Consider the following 26679-nt stretch of genomic DNA (forward strand, 5'->3'; position numbering starts at 1 on the left):
GGTGGCATATTCTTAGATTTATAGGTTTAAGTTAAGAGAAATGTATTACCGTAAAAGAACTGTATGTTTTTAGTCTATTGTAATTGTTGAGAACTGACACATCTTTAATGCAGAACAAACTCTGAAACCACAAGCAGTGGGGATGAGCAGGGAGGAGAGAATTAAACCCAGCCTGGGTGGATTAGGCTCTCCTCCTGTCATCCTGGTTCCCTAACACACTCATCCCTCCCCCAGATTCAAACTACCCCACGGGCTGAGCTGTGAAGCCCAGATCATGCAGAGTTGCGCCCTTCCCACACACACCCCCCCCCCACCAAGCCAGGCTGGCAGAGGATTCTGTTCCCCACTGCTACACAGGAGAAATGAGGTCACACAGGACATCCTTAACACCCAAGACACCTCTGTCCTTTTGAAAAGAAGTGGCCCTGTGCTTTCCACCAAAGCTCTGGACGGGAAGGACTCGCCCGCCAATTCCTGAAGGCCTTGATAAGGTGGCCTTGACAGCAGTGCAATTGGAACCGATCTGTTCTGGGACCTGCGACCGACCATCTTTACCATGAAATCAGTTGAATGCTATTACATCAGCCTGATGACTGAGGGCAAAAGAATCCAAACTGTCCACCAAGAAGCTTCGCTAATCTGCCCTCTCCCCTCAAGAGGCACCTAGGTAAAGAAAGTGTTCCCTTTACACACGGTCTGCTTCACCGCAGCATGCGTGGTGGCTGTGGGGGTGGGTGGGTGGCTATCCACAGAGTTGGGGGTCCCTGATCTTCAGCTCCTCCCCTAACATCCCTTCAGGTGTCCAAGGGACCCCAGAGCAAACACTCTTTTCCCTGAAAGTCCAGCACAGATAAGCTGAAATGGAATATGCTAGGGACAAAGGGGAAGGGTCTTTTGGCACCTTTCTTGTATTTAAATTTTTTTAATTTTTATTTATTTATGATAGTCACACAGAGAGAGAGAGAGAGAGAGAGAGAGAGAGAGGCAGAGACACAGGCAGAGGGAGAAGCAGGCTCCATGCACGGGGAGCCCGACGTGGGATTCGATCCTGGGTCTCCAGGATCATGCCCCAGGCCAAAGGCAGGCGCCAAACCGCTGCGCCACCCAGGGATCCCACCTTTCTTGTATTTAAAAGCAGTTTTCTGAGCTCACAAAGGAGCAGAAGCCACCTCTTGAGGGCCTGAGTGCCTTCTCCAAGCTGGGCTGGGGTGGGGGGTGCTCCCCAGGCTCCCTGCCAGCGCCTGCCTCACCCATGCCCCAGCCCAGTTCCCCTGCGCTCCAGCTCCAGAGCAAAGCCTGACCCAGCTGCCAATCTCCAAAATAAAATCAATGTGTGACCTTACCCACCAGCTGTCCCAAAGAAACTAGCACAAACTAGGGCCAACTTTGAAGCCAAGAAGGGAAGATGAGAAGTTGGGAGAGGGGGGGATAACTTGGCTGGACTTGAAAGGTGTCTTGTCTGTCTGTTCCCCATTAGGCGCAATTCTCTTGCAATCTGCAGCCTCGACATAATTCTCTTGACCAGAAACTCTCCAGAGAGATAGTGTCAGAAGGAAAAACAAACAGAAAAGCATCCCTGACAGCAAAATCACTTAAAAACCAGGGAGGGCAGGGAAAGGCCCTCCACTGTGGGGCCACGTGGGGAGACGCACTTACCCCAGGGCACGACAAGGACAGTGCCAGGAAGCCAAGCTCCCCAATCCTCTGCACCACAAGCCCCCCTGGCAGCAGAGATGTGATATGTCTGGTTTTCTCACCTGTGCACTCAACACCTGAAACCCACAGTGCCCGGCTTTTTACAAAGGGCTTGGGGTTGCACCCCAAGGGACTCAGAAGGACTGTTTTAGGGGAAAACAGTGGTCCCGTGTCCTGCCTCACTGTCCCATTGCTGACCGCCCCCCAGCAGTTGCTGAAGGCTGAAGACCCAGCTCTCCCTGCAGGCTGGCAGCCCGGTCCCCAGGCGGCAAAGACCCTTCTCCTCAAGACCCTTTGACCTGCCTTTGAGCTGAGCTGCCTGGCGTTGGGGAAGGCCGGCCCCACCCTGGTCTTCGGGAACCCAGAGGGTGAGGACTAGGGGGTGGGGGGTGGGTGCAGAGCCAGAGAGGACCCAGTTCTGGGCTCAAGTTTCTGGGGCAGGCGTCCCGTTAAGAGGAGAAACTTTTTTTTTTTTTAAAGAAAGAAAAACTAATCAGAAGAAAGAAGCAAGAGCTTTTCCCTGCCTTTCCGACTTGTTTATTACTAGGATATCTGATTTCAGCAGAGGAAGCCGGCACTGAAGCAAGGTTTTTATTGGCCGTGAGCAAGAGGAATTTCAGGGTTTGCCTCTGATTTGGCTTCCCCAGAACATGCGGCACCGGCACCGAAGAGAGCTCACCGCTTTCAGGGAGTAGCTTGTGCTTGGGGGGGTGGGGGGTGGCCAGAACTCCCGCTTTCTGCAGCTTCCACCAAAATTCCCCTTTGAAGAGCCAGGGGCCCAGCCTGGAAGGTGGCCTCATAAACATTTCAGAGAGGAGAACAAAATAGGGAACAAAATAGGGAACAAGAGTTAGGAAGCTCTGAAATTGGCTGGGGGGGGGGGGGCGGGGGGGCGTGAGCTGTGCTCACCGCACCCCTCCCTTCTGAGTGGGGACCTGGAGGAGAGTAGGCCGGGTTTGGTTGAAAGCACAGTGTCTCTAGCTGACAGAGCCAGGCAGGCTGCAGTCGCAGGGCCAGGCCTGATGGTTTCAATGTGTGGGGAAGATAAAGCCAGGATGTGCAGAGGCAGCCTCTGCCAGCAGCTCTCCTCAGCTGGGTCGGCCGGCCTCTGGGGAGGGGATTACCAGCTGGGCCTCAGGCTGGAGGAGCTGCTGCTGATCCCCAGGGCTCCCCACGGACACCTCCATGCACGGACAGCCCAACCTTCCTGCTTCCTGCTGGCAACTCCGTGGACAGAGGGCGAAGGTGTCCCTCCATCTGGGGCCTCTGGGTTTGGGGGAAGCCCAGCCATCTCCCTCTCTCCCTCCCCCTCCCCCCATATCCTATGTCTACCTACCTTGCCCTCTAATCCCTCTCATCACCTTCCCCTCACCAAACACCAGGGACAGGATGGACCTCAAAGCCAAGATCTCTAGGAGTCCCTGCCTTGCTGTCCTACTTGCCCCATCAGGAGCAGGATCCTTGTGCCGAGGGTGCAGAGACTTTGGGGGCCCACTTGGAGTGGAGAGGGCAGCCCCTCTGCCCAGGGATGGCTCTCTTCCAGATCCAGGTCTGGGAGCCCCCCCACCGCCCCACTCCTCTTCTGGGCATGGGTCTGTGCAACGGGTCCAGGGCCCTGTCCCAGGGCCAGTGTGCACCCCATGGTGTCGGCTGTCCCCAGCGGGCTCTGCTCACCTATGAGGGCCGGGCCCCACTCTGGAGCCTCACTGTGCCCTGGGAGCTCTGAACTGAGGCCCAGACTGGGGGGTGGGGGGGATAGAGGAACAGGGCTCTCACTGTGTCCACTTCGAGGAGCCCAGGCATCAAAAGGACTTTATGCCGTCAGCTTAGGAACATTCTCCCAGGGAGAGGAGCTGCAGGGGTAAAAGTGGATGGTCCACATTGGGGTGGGGAGCTGCTACAGCGGACACACACACACACACACACACACACACACACACACACACGGCCAGGAGGCTTGCTCCAAGCCTCTGGTACCAGTCTGCCCCGGTTTGACTCCCCACTTCTGTTCCTCAGCAGTCATTGGCCTCCTGGTGTTGCCGCCAAGTTGAAACATGATAAAGCGGGGTCCCCCCAGCTGGCTCAGTCGAAGAGAGCCCAGGACTCCGTCTCAGGGTCACGAGTCCCAGCCCCACGATGCATGTAGAGATTACTTAAAAATTAAAAATCGAGGACACAGATCTTCTTTTAATGTGACAAAGCAGGTAGAGCACTGTGCACACAGAACCTGGCACATCTTGAAAGCTCAGAAAACTCTAGAGCCCCAGCGCTGGACCCAGCCTGGTTGGGCTTTGCATTCTGCTCAGATCTCCATGGAGAAACGGGGTGGAGCTCTGATGGACCAGCAGATAAGGACTGTCGGGAAAACTGTTGCCTTCCTTCTAAATGAAACATGATCCTCTAAGGCCTAGGAGGAAGGGTGACCGTCCAGGAGGCAGCAAATCTCTGAGTGCCCACGACGATCTCTCTTTCCAGGCATCTCAGCAAGCGCACGGCGAGGTGGAAAGGCCCAGCTTCCCCTTCACACGCTGCCCGGATCTGGACGCCCAGGCCTTCCCTGCCTGTCCCCGCAGCTTTAAACTAAAGATCTCGCTAGGGACTGGGGCATATAAACAGCCAAATCAGCCCAGAGTGAAACCAAAACTAGCCACTCTGGCTCTCATACCCTGTGTCCTGAGAGGCTGATGACACATCTAAACCCCTGAGTGCTGTCCCCACGAGGGAGGTCCAGGGAGTGGGCTCCTCTTCCTACATTTCTCCCAACCTCCCCCTCCACGACCACGGGCCTGCCGGGGCCCAAAGGCGGCCAGCCAGGATTTAGGTAATAGAGCCCAACGTCCTGTCCTGCACCAAGTCTGACCTTGACCTTCCAGGGAGGTTGGGGAGGGGGAGGTTGGTTAGGGTACATAAAGCCAACAGGGGATGAGAGGAGAAAGAAAAGAGAGAGAGAGGGAAAGAAGTAGAGAAGTAAAAGGGAGATAAGAGAGACAAAGGCCAAAGGGCCAGCCCCCCATGGCCAGCTAGGCATCCAGAGGACAGCTGCTTCAGGGAATTGGGGTTCACGCAAATTACAAGTCTAATTGTAATTAGGCTGCAGATCAGCCTCACCTGTGTGTTAACAAGGCTCTCAGAGACAGGAGGGGTTTCCCACACACCCCTAGTGGGCCAGAGTGCCCTCGGGGGACAGACCGTGGTGTTGGGAGAGGGCAACGGAGACCCAAAGACTCAGGCTTGAAGATCTATGGAGAGCCACGGCCCTGAAGGATGTCCCCCTGGTGGGGAGTTGGATGGGGCACGCTTCCCAAATCTGGACCTACAAATCCCACCCTCAGACAGGGAAGCTCACACCAGTATAAGGCTCCGGCAGTGACTGCACTGATTGACAAAGAGCATAGAACTAAAAGCAAACCAGGTGAAAGCTGCCTCTGGACCGCTGGTTCAGGGGGAGAATGTTGTTTTTCATTTCAGGCACTTCCATGCTATTTCATTCCTTTTTCAAAGATTTTATTTATTTATTCATTAGAGACACGGGGAGAGAGGCAGAGACATAGGCAGAGGGAGAAGCAGGCTCTCTGTGGGGAGCCCGACTTGGGGCTCCATCCCAGGACCTGGGGATCACGACCTGAGCCGAAGGCAGACACTCAACCACTGAGTCAGCCAGGCGACCCCATGCTGTTTCATTTCTAACCATATGTGTGTCCTACATTGATAAAAACAATTTTTATAAATAGTGGTGAGGGTTGGAAGCCAGCTTAGCTCTAGACAAAATTTGAGGTCTGCCTCAACCTGGGCTCCCTGCCACATGCCCAGCAAAGGGAGATCCCTGTCTTCAGTCTTGCCAGCGCCCGGCTGGCCCAGTCCCCCTGGATGAGTGGACCCCAAACACTCCAGGCTTGTCTGGACCTCTCCTCCTTCCCAGAATAACATGAAAAGCCACTAAGTAGCTTTTTGCTCTTCTGTTTTCTTCAGTACTGTGTCAAGCCTCCTCTGGGGTGAGAGGGGCACAGATGTGTGAGCCTCAGCCCTGGGAAACCAGAGGTTCACACCTACCCACACTTGCCCATCACGTGCAAGGTAGCAGGTGGAGTACGAGGGGTGTTGGGAGAGCCAGGGCCCCACCCAACTGCTCCACTGAGTGATCTAGTCATAGCACAGAAAGAGTGAGGTCAGCTGAGCCCTCTGTGCCCCAACACACATGTGCATAGACACCCACACACATACACACACACAAGCACACCCGCATGTCACTTAACCTGAGTTCCAATGTCCTCATCTGTGAGAGAGGATAGCAGCTGCATATGGGGCAGTGGTTAGGATGAATTCAAATACAGTTGATCCTTGAAGAACATGGGGGGTTAGAACATGGGACCAACCCCTCTGCACAGCTGAAAATCTGAGTACAACTTTGGATCCCCCAAACACTTAACCACTACTAGTCTACTGTTGACCAGAAACCTCACTGAAACATGAACAATGAACACAGTTATATGTATTATATACTATATTCTTTTTTTATTAAAGATTTTTATTTATTTACTCATGAAAGACACAGAGAGAGAAGCAGAGAAACAGGCAGAGGGAGAAGCAGGCTCCCTGCAGAGAGCCCGATGCAGGACTCCATCCCAGGACCCCAGGATCATGCCCTGAGCCAAAGACAAATGCTCAACCACTGAGCCACCCAGGCGTCCCTCTATACTATATTCTTATAATAAAAGTAAGTTAGAAGAAAGAAAAGGTTATTAAGAAAGTTGTAAGAAGGGAAACCTGGGGGCTCAATCAGTTGGGCATCTGCCTTCGGCTCAGGTCATGACCCCGGAGTCCCAGGATCAAGCCCCCAAATCAGGCTCCCTGCTCAGTGGAGAGTCTGCTTCTCCTTCTCCCTCTGCACCCCCCACTCCAGCTCATGTTCTTTCTCTCTCTCTCTCTTGCTTACTCTCTCTCTCTCTAATAAATGAAATCTTTTAAAAAAGAAAGTCCTAAGAAAGAGAAACTAGAGTTACTGTAAAATACCCCACAGAGAACTGGGTCTGTGGAGTTCCAACCATGTTCTAGGGTCAGCTGTCTGCACACAGCAGCACCCTCAGTACCTTAGCACCACGATAAATGTCACTCTTGTTCTCCTCCTCTCCACTTCTCTCTCTACACCCTGGAAGCCACACGTCTACACACAGTCATAAAAATGTTGGCCTTCTGCCACCCGCTCTCCCCTCCACGGCCACCTCCACCCATCCCACCCCACCCCCCTACACACTTGCTCACACTCTTCTGGCCAGTGTTGCTTGTCCTCCTTCTGGGATAGTCCGACCCCAGCAGGGCTCAGGGAGAGGGCAACACCCTGTGCCTGGCCTCCTCCTCTCGTCTGCCTCTGGGGAGGAAAGGCAATGGATGGAGCTGTTCCTCAGGGAGGCCTAGAAGAAACAGGTCACAGGACCCTAAGGAGCCATGAAACCAGATGGAAACCAGGCCCTGATGGGCTTGGCTACCTTGGCCCACCAGAAAAGGCCCTCCTTCTGGACCTGATAAGGCTGTGACTTGAGAGGCTTCCTGAGTCCTGATCCATTGGTGAGACTTGGGCAAGAGAGATGCACTCTGTGTCCTGGGCTCTGAGGAGACTACGAGCCTGCAGAGGTGCCTCAGGGCCCACCAGGGAGAGAAATGGGGTGGTAGGAGGAGACCCCTCACCCCTCCACCACCAGCCCTGCTTCACTCCCTCTAAAATACAGGTCTGTCCTCTGTCTAAGGCTCGAAGCTTTTCCCTGGTCTCCCTCTCTGCCTGGCTGATGCCTGTTTATCCTTCTAGGTTAGCTTAGCCACTACTTCCTCGGAGAGGCCTTTTCTGGTCCCCCGAGGAAACTATGGGCTCTCTGTCCCCCATTATTCTAATGGCCCCTTCCTTTCACACACATTACCCACCTCACAATTTGTAATCATAGAGTCATTTGTGCCCTTCTTTGTTCAACCACAGCCTCTCTTACTAGACTATCAGCTCCCTGAGGGCAGCAATCATGGCTCTTTTTTTTTTAAAACCATTTTATACCCAGCACTGAAGCCCACAGTGATGGGCCAAACTCTTGATTTTCTCCTCAGGTTTTATCCTTCCTGGGTCTTCTCCAGCTTAGTAAATGGCAACTCCATTCTTCTCACAGCTGAAGCCAAATACCTAGAGGGCCAATCTTTTTCTTTCTTTAATTGAAATATAGTTGACATGCAATGCTATATTAGTTTCAAGTGTATAACACAGTGGACAGTTTTATAAGTTATGCTGTACTAGGGGGTCATTTTAAAAAATATTTTATTTATTTATTCATGAGAGATACAGAGAGAGAGGCAGAGACACAGGTAGAGGGATAAGCAGGCTCCCTGCAGGGAGCCCGATGCAGGACTCGATCCCAGGACCCCGGGATCACGACCTGAGCCAAAGGCAGACGGCTCAACCACTGAGCCATCCAGGTGTCCCTACTAAGAGTCATTTTTGACAAGTTTTTCTCACAGCTCACTTTCACTATGTCAGGGAATCCTGCTGGACTCACATTCCACCCATGCCCAGGACCCAACCACTTTCTGCCTCCTTCCCCACCCCCTTTGTCCAAGGTGCCATGGCATCTCCCCTGGACGGGTGTCCTAACTGGCCTCCTGTGCCAGACTTGTCATCCTTCATGTGCCAGATAGACAGGAGGTTTAAAAGTCTAATTCAGGTGAGATAATGCCTCTTTCTCAAACCATCTGGTCTTTTCTTCCTATTTAGAATCAAACTGAATGCCTTTACCTGGGTCTTCAGTACCTTAGGTGATGGGCACATGAGGTCAAAGGGCACAGTGACCACACCTCTCACTCTGCCCCAAACACATGAGTCCCCAACTTCCTTGATTGAGAACCAAGAGTGCTCTCCCACCTTGCTGCCACTGCTCTTTCCTCTGCATGGAATGTTCTGTCCCCCCAGAGCCATGTGACCTGCTCCCTTCTGAACTCTGCTGGAAGATCACCCTTGTCATAGAGGTCTTCCTCATTACACTTTATTTCCTTAAGCAGCTTCATTTTGCTTCATTGATCTTATTATCCCCACCTACTAGAAGAGGCATATTTGTTTATTTATGTTCTCTCTCTCTCTCTCTCTCTCTCTCTCTCTCTCTCTCTCTCTCTCTCCCACTGCTGTAACAGTAGTGTCATGAAACCATGGACTTTCTTTTGGTTTATCGCTGTATCTTCATAACCAGAAACAGTATCTGGCACATGGTAGATGCTCCATAAACGTTGCTTAAATGAATGACTGAGACTTCTGTAGCACTTTGTTGAAAAAATTAAATAAATCTCTCTTCTATTTGTTGGGCACTAAAACAGGCCAGAAATTTGAAAGATCAAGATAAGAATTCCCTCCTCTGGGACCTTACATGCTAAAGGAAGAGTCAAATACGTAAACACTGAGCCATAAGAGAGGACAGAATTAAGTAGGTACTGTGGGGGAAAAAATGATATTCAACTGACTAAATTTGCTGATCTAGTTGGCTTTATTCACTGATTCATGAACCAGGCAACATCCCATCTAGTGAGCAGAACAGAGCTGCTTGAAGCTGAACAACACTGAAGGCTTTTCCAGGCAGAAGGGGGTGGGAAAAGGAAGTTCCTAGCAAAGAGTGGATTGGTTCCGGCAAGGTCTCCTTTCTTTGGGAAAAGGCTGGGGTCTATCAGGCATTACCTCACTGGTGCTGACAAGGTAATTCCAGATTGGCTGGTTAAAGGTCAGATTTCTGGGAGGGCTGAAACTAAAATTAGGCTAGGTATTAAGTCTTGGTTTGCTGATGTGGGGCTTAGCACAAGTGACTCCATTTTTGATCTGTTGTTCCTTTTTCAACAGTGCCAATAAGAAAAACAGCAGCAAGCCTCCAGTGAGGAGGTTAGCTAACATTTATGGAGCACTTGCGTGTGTCAGGCTGGGGTGTTCTCTGACACCGATTAATTCTCCACTGAGTGTCCTACAATTTAATTCCACTCAGAGGTAGAGCAAACCCCACAAGTTAAGGGCTCAGTCCTCCCAGTTCAGATGCCAGTTGCGAGTCTTGGGGCCACCGATACTTCTGACTCACTGGCTGTAAATCAGAGCCTCCCATGATCTCTTCTTTAGTTTCAATAACTTGCTAGGATGGTTCACAAGACTCAGGAAAGCACTGTACTTACGTTAGAGGGTTTATTTGTAAGGATTCAACTCTGGAACAGCCAAATGGAAGAGATGCATAGGACCAGGTATGGGGAGAGAAGGAGCTTCCATGCCCTGTTCAAGTATGTGGGCCTCCCAGCACCTTGTCATGTTCATCCTGAAAGCACTCTAAATCTCACCATTGGACGTTTCAGAGACCTCAATCTCTAGCACCCCTGTCCATTTCCCAGAAGCCAGTGGGGCTGAAAGTTCTAATCCTCTCATCACTAGGTCTTTCTGGTGACCAGCCCCATTTCCAGGCTACCTAAGAGTCTCACCCTCAACATTAGCATAAAGTCAGGTGCGATCAAAGATGCCCCTTATGATTATTAACAAAAAAACTCCTAGGGACACCTGGGTGGCTCAGTGGTTGAGTATCTGCCTTTGGCTCAGGGCATGATCCGGGGTCCTGGAATCAAGCCCCTCATCAGGCTCCCCGCAGGGAACCTGCTTCTCCCTCTGCCTATGTCTCTGCCTCTCTGTGTCCTTCATGAATAAATAAATAAAATCTTGAAAAAAAAAAAAAGTCCTATCACTCAGGAAACACCAAGGGTTTGAGGAGCTCTGGGTCAGGAACCATGACAAAGGCCAAATGTATTCTTGTGCTATACTACACAGGCATCATTTATATACAGTTGACATCAGTACAATTCTCTGAAGTAAGTGCAGATGAGAAAACTGAGACTTTGGTATATTAAGTGATTTGCCCAAAATCACGTGATCCATAAACTAGAGAGCCAGGATTTGAATGCAGCTGCAGAGTCCATGCCCTTGGCCACAATGCTCAGTTCAGGAGGCAGCCCAGCATCTGGAGGAGTGTGAGTAGATTTCACTTTAAGGGTGACTCCAATTTTAATAGACACAGCGATCATGACCACTTCCTGCGAGATTGCCTAAATTATACACAGGTGCCTAACACGGGATTATATCTGATCACCAAAAGGAAGGCCTCCCAGGCCCAAAGATTTACCTGGGTAGCTTCTCACAATCCTTATTGTTTCTTCTGCTTGAGTAGAGCATTTCTCTCCATGAATACCCAGTGTGAATGTTCCAGCAGGACAGGCAGCCTCAGCACCGTCCCCAGAGGAAGGTAGGAGACAGAGAGCCCGGAGGACTGCCCAGCACAGCCATCCTGGGATGAAGGTGGGAGAAGGAGAATTGGGGGGGAGGTGTCACAGGCTCTGTGCCTCCACAGTGTCTAAACTCGTGGAGCCCTGGAGAAATGTCCTATTTGCATTATCGACCTAATTGTGGACCATTATCTCCTGTACTATTGTCCAGGGTCTGTGTTAGGATCCTGCCTCTGAAAGTCAAGAAGACCCAGAGGGTGTTAGAAAACCTAAGTTTAAAGGTAAACACCCAGGATGGGGCCCCCAGACAGCTGGGGGAGCTAGCTAGCTAGCCAGCTCTTGCTGGTTCAGAGTCTACACATGTTACAATCTTTAGTCACCCTTTCCTTTCTTCTAGCCGAGTATCAAGGCTCTTTAGGAAAGTTTCTGCCTTCCTTGATTCTGTTAGAATCGGGATGGGGGTCCTGCCCAGCTATGCTTTGTGAGTGGACATCTCTAGAGGTTTAGCTCAGAAGAGCCCAGGGAATCAAAATGAGAAAACCTCTAGAAGTAAAATTTGGGGGGAACTGTTGAGAGATCTTCTCCTCTCAGCAAATTACAGAGCCTGGTGGTTAAAAATTTGGACCCTGGAGCCCAGAGTGCCTGAGTTCAAATCCTGGTCCTACTACTTATTAGCCTGAACCCAGTGGACTACTAAAGCGCCTCTTCACACCTCAGTTTCCGGTCTGATAAAACAGCCATCCTTATCCTGCTGGGAGGACTCAATGAGCTAATTCTTGTGAAATGTAGTCAACAAATGCGGGCATACAATAAGCACTCCGGAGATGTTAGCTCCTGTGTGCAGGTCCTCCTGCCGTAGCCTCTGCTCTGCTCCAGTCTTGGAGGGAGGGGACACTGACCATTACCCCAGCTTCTGCCCTCAGCTGCTGCTAATGGGAGGACTGGTCTGCCATGAGGTTAAAGGCTCCAATTCATCCTTGACAAGGAGGACTGGATCAGCCTGGAAGCTGGGGGCAGAGAAAGGTTTGCTAGCAGCTAAAACCTAGCAAAGACAAGCTTACTTTGGGGGGGGAGCCCCAGACCCTAAAGGGAATAATTATGGGTTAGTAGTCAGGTGGTTTGCACTTCTGCCCTGAATTGGATTAAAACTTCTCTCTTGCTTCAGCAGGATCAGTTCAGCCTCCTCTCTGTGATCTTGATACCTTATCCTTAGTCCATTAAACAGCTTATCACACCAAGAGGGTGTATGTAATTGGCAAAACTCCCTAGCCAGATTTCTTGAGATTGGGACTAAGTTTGAGTTCCTCTTCTGTCTCAAACAAACTTCGAAACAAAAAGATCTTCTTGCAGGCCACTCATCCATCCCACCCTGTGCTTCTGATGACAGTTAAACTGGGAAGCTTCTGTGGGAAAAGCTTTGAGTGGCTCAGAGGAAAGAGCACTTGAAAAGTAATCAGAGGGTAAATTCCCACCCCTGGCTCTTGACTGCTCATGACTCAGTTTCCTCATCCACAATGGCAAAGTGGGAAGGTAGCTCCTGTCCCATTCACCTCTCTGGGTGGGTATAAAAGACAAACAGTGTGATGACAAACAGGAAAAGAGAGAGTTTTAGAAATGTCTCCATGCAGCACCTCATTCCCACCTGTGGGGAAGCTTTGCCTCATTAAATGTCATTTGACCTCTGTACAGCCTCACAGAATACGAGTCCCAGTGCAATTCCTTTCCAGACTTTTGAGTGTCTTCATGTAGCAAAAATAATTGACCAAAAAGCTGTGTGTGTGATCTAGGACAGAGGCCTCTGCTCCCCTGAAAAGCTCGCCTTGCCTGAGAACAGGAGAGTTGAATGGCAGACCCTGCCTGTGGCCATGGCTCCATCTCGACCCTTCCAAAGGAATGCAGTCTCAGCCTGCCTGCCGCCTGTGGAGGGCTCCTGCTGGGGAGTCCATTCCCCTTCTCTCTTACTCCATTTGCAATCACTATTTATTTATCTTTGGAAGTTGAAGGAACCAGAGCCTACAGCTGGGAAAGACTGGAGGAGCCAGAGAGGGAAAGTGAAGAAGCCCGTGTCTGGGCCCAGTGTCTGTCTCTAGCGGGGCAGGGAGAGAAGTTGCTTCTCAGCAAAGGGGGGTGGGAGACTCCAGCCAAAGGCTAGGGTGCTGGAAAAGATGCCAGTAGGGCCTAGACCACAGAAAGGAGGTGGCAGTTAGAGACCTTCTTTGGTGATACAGTGATAGATGAGACACAGGAGTTCTGCCCACGGATCCCCCAACCCAGGTGGCCTGCCCCTCAGCAGCAAAGGGTCTATTAGGCCCCATTCCCAGCTTGTATTACAGTCCCTCTAGGACCCTCAGGATCCATCCCCAGACAATATTCGAAGCCACCAGCCCTCTGCCTATGGAAACTGAGTGCCACCTCTCGTTCACTCAAATGCCACAACTGACATTCATAATCTAGAAGCCCCCCCTTATGACCCCAGAGATTAGATGCTCCAGGATGTTAGAGGCTGTGTCCAAGTCAAATAGAGCTGTCTAGAATGAAACTCTACTAACCTACAGGGCAGTGCTCTTTCCACACCCTGGCAGCACTGATCCCTGCTTTTCCTCTTCCCATTTTCCTCATCCCCACTGCCTTCCAAACACACACACACACACACACACACACACACACACACACTGGGATATGGAAAATGTAGAAAGCCAGATCTAGCCTGTTACCTTGGCCTTTGACCCCTCCGTGGCCTAGTGACAGGCACCCCCTCCCCCGCTGGGTGAGGTCACTGGCAGCACAGGCAACAGAGGGGCGGCTGAGCCTTCCTAAGTCTCGGGGTTGGATCCTACAGCGGCCGGAGCAGGGCTGCGGGAGGGGGAGCGGGCTTCCAGACTGGCCCGCCGAGCGTCAGCTACGCCCGGGGCGGAGAACAAAGTTCAGTCTCAACCCCACACGGGGAGCACCAAACACCTCTGGCCAAACCCACAGGTCAATGAAAGGCCCAGAACACGGGGTTGCGGGCTGGACCGGCAAGAGCGAGGAAGGGTTTTGCGGAAAGCGATGGTGGTGGGCTTCGAGGCCCAGATGGCTGGTGGAGCGGAAGAGTCCGGGCCCGGGGAAGACGCGCGGGAGGCCAAGGAGTCGGGGTTCGGGGCAGGCTCCGGGGGACACGCGGCGCCTGCAGCCGCCGGGGCGCTCTGCTCCGAGGAGGGCCCGGCCTGGCGGCGCATCGGGAGGCGCTAGGGCCTCGCGGACGGGCGAGCCGGCGAGGGGAGGGCGCCCTCCCGGGAGGGCGGGCGGGGGCAGGCGGCGGCGGGAGCGGCGCCGCGCCGAGCTGCCTCCATCCATGGCACGCAGCGGCGGCGGCGGCAGCAGGAGCCCGGCGCGATCCGCTAGGTCCCAGCCCGGCGCGGAGCGAGCAGGCGACGCGGAGGGGCCGGGCCCCCGGCGGCCCGGGAGCACCGCGCGGAGCCTCGGGCCGCGCCGCCGGGGGCCGCCAGCGCCGCGCTGACAGCCGCGCCCGCGTCCTCCCCGCCGGGGCGCTCGCCGGACATGCCCCCGGGGCGCGGCGGCGGGGACCCCGGGGCTCGCCTCCGCCCAGGGCCCCCCGCCCCGCCCTCGGACGCCCCGGGGCCCCGCTGAGCACGCCTCCCGCCCGCCCGGGTCCCTCCGGCCGCCGCGCAGACGGGCCCCGGCGCCGCGGGTCCCCGCGGGGCGATGGGCTGATGGGCGCCGCGGGACGCAGGATGCGGGGGGCGCCCGCGCGCCTGCTGCTGCCGCTGCTGCCGTGGCTGCTGTTCCTGGTGCCCGAGACCCGGGGCGCGCCCGGCTGCCCCGTCCCCATTCGCAGCTGCAAATGCTCGGGGGAGCGGCCCAAGGGGCTGAGCGGCGGCGCCCCCAACCCCGCGCGCAGGAGGGTGGTGTGCGGCGGCGGGGACCTCCCGGAGCCCCCCGAGCCCGGCCTTCTGCCGAACGGAACCGTCACCCTGTGAGTACCGCCCTCGGCCGGCGCGGCCCGAGCCCCGACGAGGGGACGGAGGGAGACCGGACGGGAGGGCCGGGAGAAGGGGCACGGGGCCGCTGCGGCCACCGCAGAGACTCGAGGGCGGGCCTGAGCCCAGGCGCCGGGGAGGGAGGCTTGGAGAGGTGCGGGAGGGATTAGGGGTCCCGGGGTGCCGAGGGCGGAAGGGGCCTGGGGGGCGGCCGCACCGCACAGGGAGGCACCGCGGGCGCCCACTCACCTGCGCAGGTGGAGGGAATGCGCGCAGGCGGGGCGCCCACGCCCCTGGACTCTGCAGCCTGGGCTGGGGTAAAGACTTCGGGGAGCCAGGGTGGGGGAAGGCTCAGGCAAGATCGACGCCCGCCGACGCGTCCGTGGGCGGCCTGGAGGGGTCCCCCAGGTTCACCCCGCGGGCTTGGCTCCTCCAGTGGGGGGCGCCCCACCCGCACCCCCCCACCTCCGTCGCCTGCCAGCCCCGGTTCCAGCCGGTCTCCACGGGGCCGGCGGGGCACTGGGGGCTTGGGAAATCTGCCCTTGGGATTGCGGCGCCCCCGGCCTGAGTGAGACCCCGGCGTCCCGGTCCCTCTCGGGCCTCTGTCCCTCCGCGCACTTCTGTGAAGTGAGCAGTGCGCCCGGGGTCCTGCACCCCGCCCTCTTCTTTGCCTTTCCTGGGGGTGACACTAGCTTTGGCTGTTAATCGATTGACTTCTCCGCTCCAAGACTGCGAAGAAAGAACCTGGCATCCCCTGTCCTTCCTCAGGCTGGCCCCCGCCCCCAGCCTTCCCTCGGCGACGGGACGCCAAGCCCCCACGGGGGAGGCCAGTGAGGGACCTCCGCCCGCCGCGCGTCCTGCTCCGGCCACGTGCTCCCAGCCCCACGCGCCGTGGGGTGCAGGGTCCGAGCCGGCGGCAGCCCCTGCCCTGCCGCCCAGGACCCAACCTGCAAGCGCTTCCCCTTTCCTGTCTTCCTGCCCCCGGTGGCAACCGTTTCCCCACCGCCCCTTGCCCAGAGCTGGGGCTGGCTCCCAGTCTATCCTGATTGTGTCCAGAACAATACAGTAATGCCTCTGGTTGGGTGAGTTCAGAGGCTGCCGGCTTCCTGACAGGACACGACTGGTCAGCCTCTGACGTTGGCCGCCTGGCCTGCATTTTCCCCAGCTGGTGTGTGTGTGTGTGTGTGTGTGTGTGTGTGTGTGTGTTGTGTGTGTGTATGTGCGCGCACGCGCGTGCATTAGGAGGTGGAGGCAATGTGTCTGCTCTCTCCCACGTCTCCCCAGCGGTTCTGGGATATGGCCATGGCCTGGGAAGGCAGCTGGGGCTGCTCATTCCTGGTCTCTTTGATTGTCCACTGGTGTTGAAGGGTCTAGACAGGCCCAGGCATTCCCCAGCCCACTCAGATCTGGAGGAGAAATATGCTTGCTGTGTGGAATGGTTGGGCCGGTGTCTGTGCGAGCCCCCACTGGGCAATGATAACTCAGTTCAAGAAAGGGGTGTGTGTGTGTGTGTGTGTGTGTGTGTGTGTGTGTACTCCATCTTGTGGCTGTACTCACACACAGATGTGGGACACTGTCTCTCTGTATGCCTGCTTGTTGGGATTAGGGAATCCTAACGAACTGAAGGCAGAAAAGAGGGGAAACATTAAAAGGTGGTTTTGCAGTACATCTTAGAATGATTTGGTAACTAATGCTTTCCAGCCATAGCTAATTCCCATCGACGCCACTCCAAGGAGTGAGTGCAGCCAGCTCTTGGTGAGAATATATTGTGACAGGGTGGCAGCAAACATGACTGCTAGCTTACCTTCCCATCCCAAGCCACTCCCAGAGGAAGCACCCCTTCATTGTCCCAGGCCACTGACCTAGCTGGCTTAAGATACCTTCCAAAGGAACATCTCTGGGCCTGGCTGGCCATCCCCACAGTGACCACAGGGCAGGCCCTAGAAGCCCCTGAGAGCCCGCTGGCCCGTGAGCCTGGACTGTGGCTGAATCCCAGCCACAGACATATTTCTTAGGCTCTCCCTCGGGGCTCCACCTAAACCTGATCCTGATTGCTGGGCAGGGGTTCTCTTCCCCGGCTCAGCTCCTCCAGCCCAGCCATCCTTACCCAGCATGCCTCTTGAGGGAAGAAGGAAGAGAAGTGGCGGGAAGGGCTTCATCCTAGTAGCAAAACAGGAGGCTCAGAGCTTGAAAACCTTCTCCACACCCTCTCAAACTCTTCCTCCTTACTCTTTTTTGTTTCCACATAGATTTCCCCTTCCATCTTTTTGCCTGTCACTTGGTGCAAGCAACAGGACTTTCTTGGATAGATTTTTGCACCATGGCTTTATCTCCCTCCTCCTCCCCTATTTACCTCCACAGTGAGCCACCAGGTCCCAATCCCCTTCACACCTGTACCCTACTCGCTTGGGTCCTCAGGGGACCCAGGATTCCACCTTAGGAAGCCTGGTAGCTGCCAGTGCTGGGACTATCCAGGCAAAGAAAAGGTGCCCTTCTGCAAGGAGCCTCCTATCTCTGGTCAGAGAAATCTTCCAGGCAGTTCCAAGGCAATTCTGTGAATAGTCCTGAGTCCCGTTGACCTCACTGAAAACCCTTCCACCTCCACCCTACTATCTTAACTCCTGCCTTCTCTTTTAGTGGACTCTGTGCCCCCTCTCCCCACCCTTTGCTTTCCCCTCTTCTAATGGATTTTCATTTGCAGTTTTCCAGGAAAGCAGAACTCTTGTCTTCCTTCCTGATCCATTTGTCCCACCCCTCAGCACAGTCCTGACACCAGTGCTCCTGTCCAGAGCAGGAGCCTTTATGGCTCTCCCGTGGGGGGAAAGGTCTCATGGGGGGTGGCTAACTTCAGGGAGAGCCTGGCTATGAGAGGGGGATGAGGACCCATGTGAACCCCCCACCCATCCCTGGGCAGCAGCTAGTGGACCTGCCCTTCTCTTTCTCAGCTCTGAGAGTGAGGGGGAGGAGGGTAGTTAGGAATTCTAGGAAAGGACAGATAACTTCAGAAGGAAATCTCCTACAAGGACCTTCAGGGACATCTGAGCAGCCCCTCAGAGGATTCCAGCCAGCGTCATAAATTCCTGGACTGGCTGCCCTGAAAAGGCCCTTACAGAGCAGCAAAGGCAGCCTCTGCATCTCAGTCTTACAGCTGAGCAAACTGAGGCCAGAATGGGAGGGCCTGGTGTCCTGACAGTCACAGCTCCCTGACGCCTGGGTGACTGCTTGGATTCTCTCACATTCCTCTCAGGGAAGGAATTCGCCATTCACCTGGCTGGACTTGGGACCCAATGGACACAAAAGCTGCCTTTAAAAACCCAGTTCCTTCCCAGCAGAACCAAGGCCCTTTTGACCTGGGAACATTCCAAGGCTGGGTGGGGAGGAGGCAGGCAAGGATCAGGTCACCCTGGATTCTCCCAGAATCCCTTGTCCACTTTGCCTCCCCTTTCTGGGGCAGGGTGTTGCCCACCACATCAGCGACCCACAAAAGGGAGAAGGAGCATTTGCCATTCAGATGCACCTAAGGACGGGCCAGATCCTTTTGCTGGGGGTTTGGTGGTCTTTAGAGAAAGAGGGAAGGGGAGGGGAAGGGGAGGCCCCTTCACAGCCCTGGTGCTCACTCCAGCCTCAGCAAAGTCATTCTTGAACACAGATCTCCCTCTGAAGCTCCAGCCCTGAACTGGTCCCTCCCCTCAATGCCCCTCACCCCAACTGCCAGGATCCAGTTAGGGTAGTTCAGGGCAAAGTGTGCCAGCTGCCTCGCACATAGCCCGAGGGGAGTGGAAAGATGCTGGCTGCAGGGGCGGGTCCTTGCCAGCTTCCCCACCCCCTCTCTTCCACCCTCTTTCCCCCATATGGTTCTCATAAGGTCTGGGCTCAGAGACAGCAGCCAGAGGAAGTGGCTGTGTACAGAGAGCTTTTGTGAGGGAGAGGAGGGGGAGGGGGGAGAGAGCCGAGAGAAAGAAGGAAAGAAAAGAAGCAAGAGGCTGGGGACAGAAGGTGGGAGAAAGCCTGGATACTCCTGCACACTACCTTCCCATCCGGGTGCAGGGTGGGTCTTAGATGCAGGCACGCCCTGAGCGCTCTGGACCCCACCTGTCTGAAAGGAGGGACCCAGAAGAAATCCAGGTTCCCTTCTGACTTCCCAACTACCTGCAGGAGAGGCTAGAGGCAGCCAGCCCCTTCCCAGAGCCCTGGGGGACTCTTGCCCTGAGGTCTCCCTCAGGTGCAGGATGTCAGGGTCTGAAGTCCCATCTCAGGGCAAGCACTGGGCAGAGAACAGAGAGAGTCCTCTGGGGTTTACTGGTTGAGTCCTCACTGCGCCAAAGAGACTGGAGAGGCCACCACACTGAACTCCAAAGACAACCCCTATAATTCAATATCCAGTGGTTCCAGGACCCAGAATGGGTAATTTGGCCTGAATTTTTCAGAACATGTGCATGAACCCAGCCACGCCTGATCCCCACGGAGGTCCCTTCCCACTGACTATTGTGGATCAATCACCCTTTAGGGATGGGGAGCTGGCAGTGGGCAATCCCTAGCCCTGGGGGTGAGTCTGAGAATTTCCCCCAAAGGCACAGGCAAACCAGTGTAATTTGAACCTGACCATAAATTGACCCTTAAATTGGGGGTCATGTTTTTAAAGGGAGAGAGTTTCCAAGTTGAGGCCGAATGAGAATCATTGGGATAAGAACCCTTTCCTAAAGAGAAAAAGTTCCAGTCAGTCCTTGTCCTTCCTTCAGGGAGCTCTCCTCACCAAAGCCCAGAGATGGGAGGTGAGTTCCCCAGCACCACACAGCCCAGGGCAGACTCCTCACTCCCAGGTGACCCTGAAATAGAGACCAACCCCCCCCACTCCTCCTCCCTGGGACCCTATGAAGAGCAGAGGAGGGGAGAGGAGGGAAGTGGCCCTGGGCTGAGGAATTAGAAGGAAAGTCCGGTAACTGCTAGGAAGGGGCTGCTCGGAGGGGCTGTTTATTTTCATTCCCCCAGCCCAGCGCTCTGTTCTATTTAGAGCTCAGACACTGACAGGACAAAGCTGCCTCCTCCCCTTCCTCCCTCCTCTGTCGGGCCCCCATCCTTCCCAAACTCCAGAACATTCCTTTGCTTTTAGGACTGGGTAATGGGGGTGGGGGGAGCAGAGAAACTGTGGAGTGTAGCTAACTCGGGCAACCTCCCAGGACCCAGCTTCCCCAGCCCTGGGAGTGGGGAGAGCAAAGGGGTGTGCAAGATGGATGGGGCCAGGTGAGGGGCAGGGGAGCCAATCTGTCACAGAGGAGCAGGGAATGGGGCGGAGAGAGGCCTGAGGAGGGAGTTCCAGCCTGAACTGGAGGGGCCAGACGTCTCCCAGCTGGAAAGTGAAGGGAAAATCTGAGAGCTGCCCACCCCTTCTCACCACCCCCCCCCCAGGGGGCTCTTGGCCTGCTGGGAACTGTGTGGTGAGGCCGAAACTTCAGACTTCAGGCCCCAGGAGACCTGGTATCCAAGAGGGGAAAAGCCATCAAATACCAGGAGTGGGAGTCTTCAATCCAGATTCTTCCTTTACCGAGAAGAAACCTCCAGAGAGGGGCTGACCTGCCTGCCATCACAGCTCCCAGCCAGACCAGCCTGTACTCCAGTCCCGGTCAGCCTCTTCCCATCGTGACCAACCAGAGACCTCATCCCTGGGGACTGGGCAGGGGAGATCAGTGATCTGCTTCCTCCAGTGGACACGTGAGCCAGCGAAGGGGGTAGATAAGCTAACAAACACTTATGGACTCAGGTGGCCTCTGTACAAAATCACTGCACAGAGTACTGGAAGTCAGATGGACTCAGAGCAAGTGGCCTCTAAAGCATCCGTCCTGGTGTTTCTCTTCCTCTATGTCACTTGCACAGCTTCAGGACTACACCACCCCAAGGGCACGGTCTCAGGAGGGCTATACCCTGGAGCCAGGTTAGCTCAGAGGGAGATTGATGCTGTCTCCAAGCCGTCAGGACCCAGCTCTGCCGAGACACACGACACACGGGGAGGTGGGGACAGGGAGTGGAGGCAGGAGGAAACTGCAGAAAAGCAGAGTTCAGCATGAACCTTGACCACCCCAACCTTCCCTGGAGCTCTGCCCCCCCCAGATACCCGTCCATCAGTTGGGCCAGTGTCTGTTCTGTGTCCAGCCCGTGCCGGTGCCAGGAGGTGAGAGCCTGGTCTGACCTCAGGGCCGGACAGTCTCCTCACGGAGACTGGATGCAGGCGCACAAAGCAGGACAGGGTCAGGGCCCCAGGGCTCGCTCGGAAACCTTCTAGGGTAGAAGGACTAAGGGACTAATTTATACTTGGGTATAGAAGACTGATAACAAGTTGATCCTTTCAGCTTTATTTGTATTTGAAAAGAAATCACTCTCTCCACCCAAAATGGTGTCTGCCCCTGGGCTGAGAGTTTAGGCCATGTTTGGAGAAGCACTTAAGGTGAATTGGGAGTGACTTCCCAGCTTCCTCGAATCCAGTGGACACACACACACACAAACATTCCGCTCTGACACATGTCCCTCCGCCTTCCATGAATGGAGGATCGTAGACCTCATAGACCTCACATCTCATCGATGTTTGTAGTACTATTGTGTTACACAGGGCTGAGCACACAATAGGCATGAGAGTAGACTTGAAGATTGAATGAGTCCCTGGGGTGAATGATTACAGCAGGCTTGATTCTGTGTGCTCAGGCTAGGGTGCCAGGGCCCCAGATCCCCAGCCAGGCCCACTGACCACCCACCTACCACAAAGCCCCCTAGCGCCTTTTCTCAGGCTGCAGATTCCCTCGGGTTGTCCTCCCTGTTTCAGCCCCAATTTCTTGGTCCTGCCTGCACACCACCAAGATGCAGTGCCCTTGTAAAGAGGGCAGGTTGGAGAAAAGAAAACTTCTTGGCCCCATGCATGGGAGCCATTTCTATGCAAGACAGACTGTTTTCTTACTTTTTTTTTTAAAGATTTTATTTATGTATTCATGAGAGACACACACAGAGAGAGAGAGGCAGAGACACAGGCAGAGGGAGAAGCAGGCTCCATGCAGGGAACCAGACGTGGGACTCGATTCTGGGACCCCAGGATCACGCCCTGGGCTGAAGGCGGCGCTAAACCGTTGAGCCACCGGGGCTGCCCTACAGACTATTTTCTTTCCTGACCTTGACCTCAGGCCCTGCCTGGACAGGTCAGCCTCAAGGCTGAGGTCTGAGGCCATATCCAGACACAAACCCCAACAGCCTGGGGAAGGAAGGTCCTACTTGGGTCTCCTTTTAAGCAGGTGTCCGGTGCCGTGTAGACAGGCTCCCAGCCAAAGGAAGGGATGGCAGGGAGGTTCCAGAGTGTAGTCTGTCCTCTCCACCAGTTAAGTCCCCTGCAATCAGGATAAATGGACAGAAGGGCAGACTGTGGAGGGAAGGGAAGCCACAGGACGGCAGCCTTCAGCCTGAGGATTTGTGTCAACGCAGGGCCTGTAGACTGGAGGCAGTTTCACTTTTGGAGACCCTCTTGTCATATCGAGTGCACTGGAATGCACCCACATCCTTCATGGAACATAACAATCATGGCTAATCGACGTATTATGACACTCGGTTGTTATTTAGTGAAGTGTTTGTTAATTTCAATTTTTATAGCATTTCATTTCAGAGGCAGCGATTATTTTTTTAGGTTGCAGACACCGTTGTGAGCCCAGGAATGCTCAGAGGCCTTGGGCACTATGGCTGCAGGAGGCGCTAGGAGTCCTGTTGCACTGGATGGTTCAGAGTGGCTGTGGGCCTGGGACCCCCTCACTGATGGTCTCCCTAAGACACCGCCAAGGTGCCAGCAACAGATGCTGGAGACAGGTCTTTCTGAGCCCAGACATGTCTGTCTGAATTCCAGGCTCAGACTCCCTGGAGAACGTACATTCCCAAGTGCCCAGACATGTGGTCCTTGTACCTGAGTGTGTTACAATGGGGTAGGGGGTGCTGACATGTATGACTCTTCTAGCACATGAGAGAACAATTTGGTTCAGGCATGTTTTGGCCCCATGTCCCACAGAGTGGTGGCCACATGACCCCTGCAGGGTCATCTCTGATGTGGGGCTGGGATCTGGTGAGTTCCTGTGGCTGCCCAAAGGCCACAGGGCCTCTCTGTAGACGCCAGCCACTCGCTCCCTTGGCTTCCAGCCTCATTAGTGGTAACTCTGCTTGCTTCTCTTCCCTAAAATAGGACCCTAGCTTGGGAGAGAGTTCTGGAATGGACTCAGTGTGCCCCTTCTCCTTGGCCAGATTTCAGACTCTAGGATAAGAGAACAGGGGACTCCAGGGACCAGCCCCCCTTCCTGTGAAAATTTGATGATGTTGGAGTGGTAGACAGTGGGGGAGGGAGGAAAGCTGGAGATGCAGGGTTGGGTGAGCCAGAGGTCTGTGAGGCGGGGCCAGTGTGGTTGGGAAGGAAATCCACCTGGAAGCCTCCCTGCGCTGTTGAGGGCGAGGGGTTGGTACAGGCTGAGGAAGTAGCTGTCCCATAGGGGTGGCAGGGCAGTTAAGATGAGGCCAAGCTGGCACTGTGTCTACGAAGCTGGACGGGACCGTGGGGCCAGGGCTCCCTCCTTCCCGACTTGATTGCTGTGCCTGTTTCCATCCCATGAGACAGCCTAGTGCAGTGGGAACATTTTTCTTCCCAATCGTCTAGGCTGTGTGTGTCTCTTACCAGTAGCTGCCAGCTTCCTACCTGCTCCCAACAACGCCAGAGCCGAGCACTTTCTATCCCAAATCACTGCCTTCCCTACCCCCTGGACGAGAACTGGACCACTGAACTGATAGGCACAGTTGAAGCCATTCTCTGGACAGCCTAGGTCTAAAGCAAAATTTCCTCAGCCCCATCTAGCTTGTAAAGGCCAAAAGCTCCAATTCTGGGTATTTGGGGACTTGGGTCACACGGATAATCTGCCTGAAGTTTGTCCAAGAACTGTCAATGTGGCAAGAAGGGGACCCATTGGAGGACAAAACACCGTTTGCCTGGCATCGTCCCTGCTTTTGAGAATGGCTTCTGGAGAGTGGGGAATCGGGGACATGTTTTCTGCCACAGAAAAGTATCTCATTGCAAGACTTTCTGGGCTGGTCCAGCTGGAACCGTGGGCTGTAGCTGACCCCTCACTCCTCCGCTGCCTCAGAGGGAGAGGGACCTGCCAGACAGAGGGGATAGGACACCAAGAGATGAGTTGTTCCTTGTTCTGGGCCACAGGCTCATCTCCACCTGCATCAGAGGCTGGTCCCCAATCCTTTGCTCCCACACCACACACACACACACACACACACACACACACACACACACACCCTGTTTGCCTCCTATCTCACAAGCACCCCAGACTTCCTCCTGGGGAGGTGCAAACCACAAGGAAACTAGGTAAGGGTTAAGCCACTAGCCATATGCAGCTCCTGAACACCTGCAAGGTGGCTGGTTTGAATTGAGATGAGTTGGAACAGTTTAGAACACAGATTCCAAAGTTTAGTTTAAAAAAAAAACACCTCATTAATAATTTTGCATATTGATTACATATTGAAGTGATAACTTTAATTCATTGATTTAACTAAAATACATATTAGAATTAATTTTCCCCCACCCCCCCTAGTGGGGATGGGGATGCTGATGAATTAATTTTTTAGCTTAAGGGCAGCCCAGGTGGCTCAGTGGTTTAGCGCTGCCTTCAGCCCAGAGCCTGATCCTGGAGACCTGGGATCGAGGCTCTCTGCATGGAGCCTGCTTCTCCCTCTGCCTGTGTCTCTGTCTCTCTGTCTCTCTGTGTCTCTCATGAATAAATAAATAAAATATTTTTTAAAATGTGGCTATTAGAACATTTGAAATTACATATGTAGCTCACGTTGTACTCTACCGACGAGCTCTGGGTTAAGAATTTGGGGTATGCAAACAGTGTCCAAGGGTTAAAGGCTGAAGAGTCTGAAGAATGTGGGGTGTACCCCAACACTCCCTCTAGACCTGTGTGGACAGGATTCTCAAATTAGGATCCCAGGTTTTAATCTCAGGGGTTGGGAATTGGAGGATTTCTTTTTAATTTTCTATTTTCACTTCAATGATCTTTAAACAAAAATCCTTTGCAGATAATTTTGAGATAATTATTTATTAGAAGGTATTTTCATAGTGTAAGATTTTCATTTGTAAAGCCAATGTTTCTCACTCTAGAATCAACCCTCAGACATATTCTCAGGATATAAGATACTTTCCCTCGCTTTGACAGATCTCCACTCAAATAATGAGAAATAATGTTCTCTGGCTCCCCACTTTGTGGATGGAGCTGCGATAACCCTGCAGCCCTGTCCCTCTCTCCTTTCCTACCTCCTGTTCCCCTGTACCCCCAGCCTCATCAGCATCCCCATCCCCATAAACCCAGGGAGGGTCAGTCCCTCTGAAAGACCTTGGGGACTGGGGGAGGAGAAGGTTGAAATACAAGCCCTTTCTCCACCACTCTTCCTGACACTTCAGGACCCCTCTCTGACATTACTAAAGGTACTTAAAGGTCCTCTCACCCTCTCTGACATTTAATGCAACCTCTGAGCCACAAACTCTGGTGGCAAATGAAGGGGATGAAGCAGAGATGAGATGAGGCAGGCTTTGATTTTTTTTTAAGATTTTATTTATTTATTTGAGAGAGAGAGAATGAGTAGGAGGAGGGGCAGAGGGAGAGGGAGAAGCAGACTCCCCACTAAGCAGGGAGCCCTATGTGGGGCTCAATCCCAGGATCCTAAGATCATGACCTGAGCCGAAGGCAGTGCTTAATTGACAGAGCCACCCAGGTGCCCCTGTGGGCTTTGATTTAAAAGTCACACGGTCAGGGGCGCCTCGGTGGCTCCATCGGTTGGGGGTCTGCATTGGGCTCAGGTCATGATCCCAGGGTCCTGGGATCAAGCCCCACATCGGGGTCTCTGCTCAGACAGGACTCTCCTTCTCCCTCTGCCCCTCCCACCACTCATTCTGTCTCTCTCTTAAATAAAATCCTCAAAAAATAAAAATAAGAGTCATACCATCAAGAGCCTATCACCACTGAGGGGGTCACCACAGCCCCACCAGGGCCTGAATGAAACCATTAGAGGCCCTAAGAACTGACAAGATTATGATTTACCACCACCATGGGTAATGTGAATTAAAATTATCCTAATCCAGGGATCCCTGGGTGGCGCAGTGGTTTGGCGCCTGCCTTTGGCTCAGGGCACGATCCTGGAGACCCGGGATCGAATCCCACGTCGGGCTCCCGGTGCATGGAGCCTGCCTTCTCCCTCTGCCTGTGTTTCTGCACCTCTCTCTCTCTCCTCTCTCTCTCTGTGACTATCATAAATAAATAAATAAAAAATTTAAAAAAAATAAAATAAAATAAAATTATCCTAATCCATAAAATGAGCATAAAAGGGGCCATGTGAGTTCTAATTATTCATATAATGACAACTGTGGTGAACTTTTTGAAATGTCAAGATTGTGTATGTGTGTGTATGTGTGTGTGTGTGTGTGTGTGTGTGTGTGAAGGGGGGCGGGAAGAGTGCACCATTTGGAAACCCAGCATCCCCCCCACCCTGCCTCATTCACACAATCACTCTTCAGGCCCTGCTAGGAAGTGTCAGCGTTGAAGGGACAGTTGGGTGGGGACCAGAAAGGTAGGAGGGGTCTGTCTGGAAAGCAGAGAAGGGAAGAAATCGCCTTCCAGTCTTGCTCCATCCTGGCCATTGTCTCCATGAGCCTCTTGAAGATGGACTAGATGTC

At 53.9% G+C, this 26679-nt stretch overlaps 1 protein-coding gene across 1 annotated transcript in view; it reads left to right on the forward strand.

The window, feature by feature from the left end:
- The first annotated feature begins 14272 nt into the window (after positions 1 to 14272).
- The window catches only part of ADGRA2 (adhesion G protein-coupled receptor A2), a 35624-nt gene continuing 23217 nt past the window's right edge, over positions 14273 to 26679 (forward strand). The window contains exon 1 of the mRNA XM_055334927.1: positions 14273 to 14932. Coding sequence (XP_055190902.1) covers positions 14670 to 14932 — 263 coding nt within the window. The 5' untranslated portion in view covers positions 14273 to 14669. The remainder of the gene's footprint in view (positions 14933 to 26679) is intronic.

Source organism: Nyctereutes procyonoides, unplaced genomic scaffold (assembly GCF_905146905.1).
Source record: "Nyctereutes procyonoides isolate TBG_1078 unplaced genomic scaffold, NYPRO_anot_genome, whole genome shotgun sequence".
Lineage (NCBI taxonomy): Eukaryota > Metazoa > Chordata > Mammalia > Carnivora > Canidae > Nyctereutes > Nyctereutes procyonoides.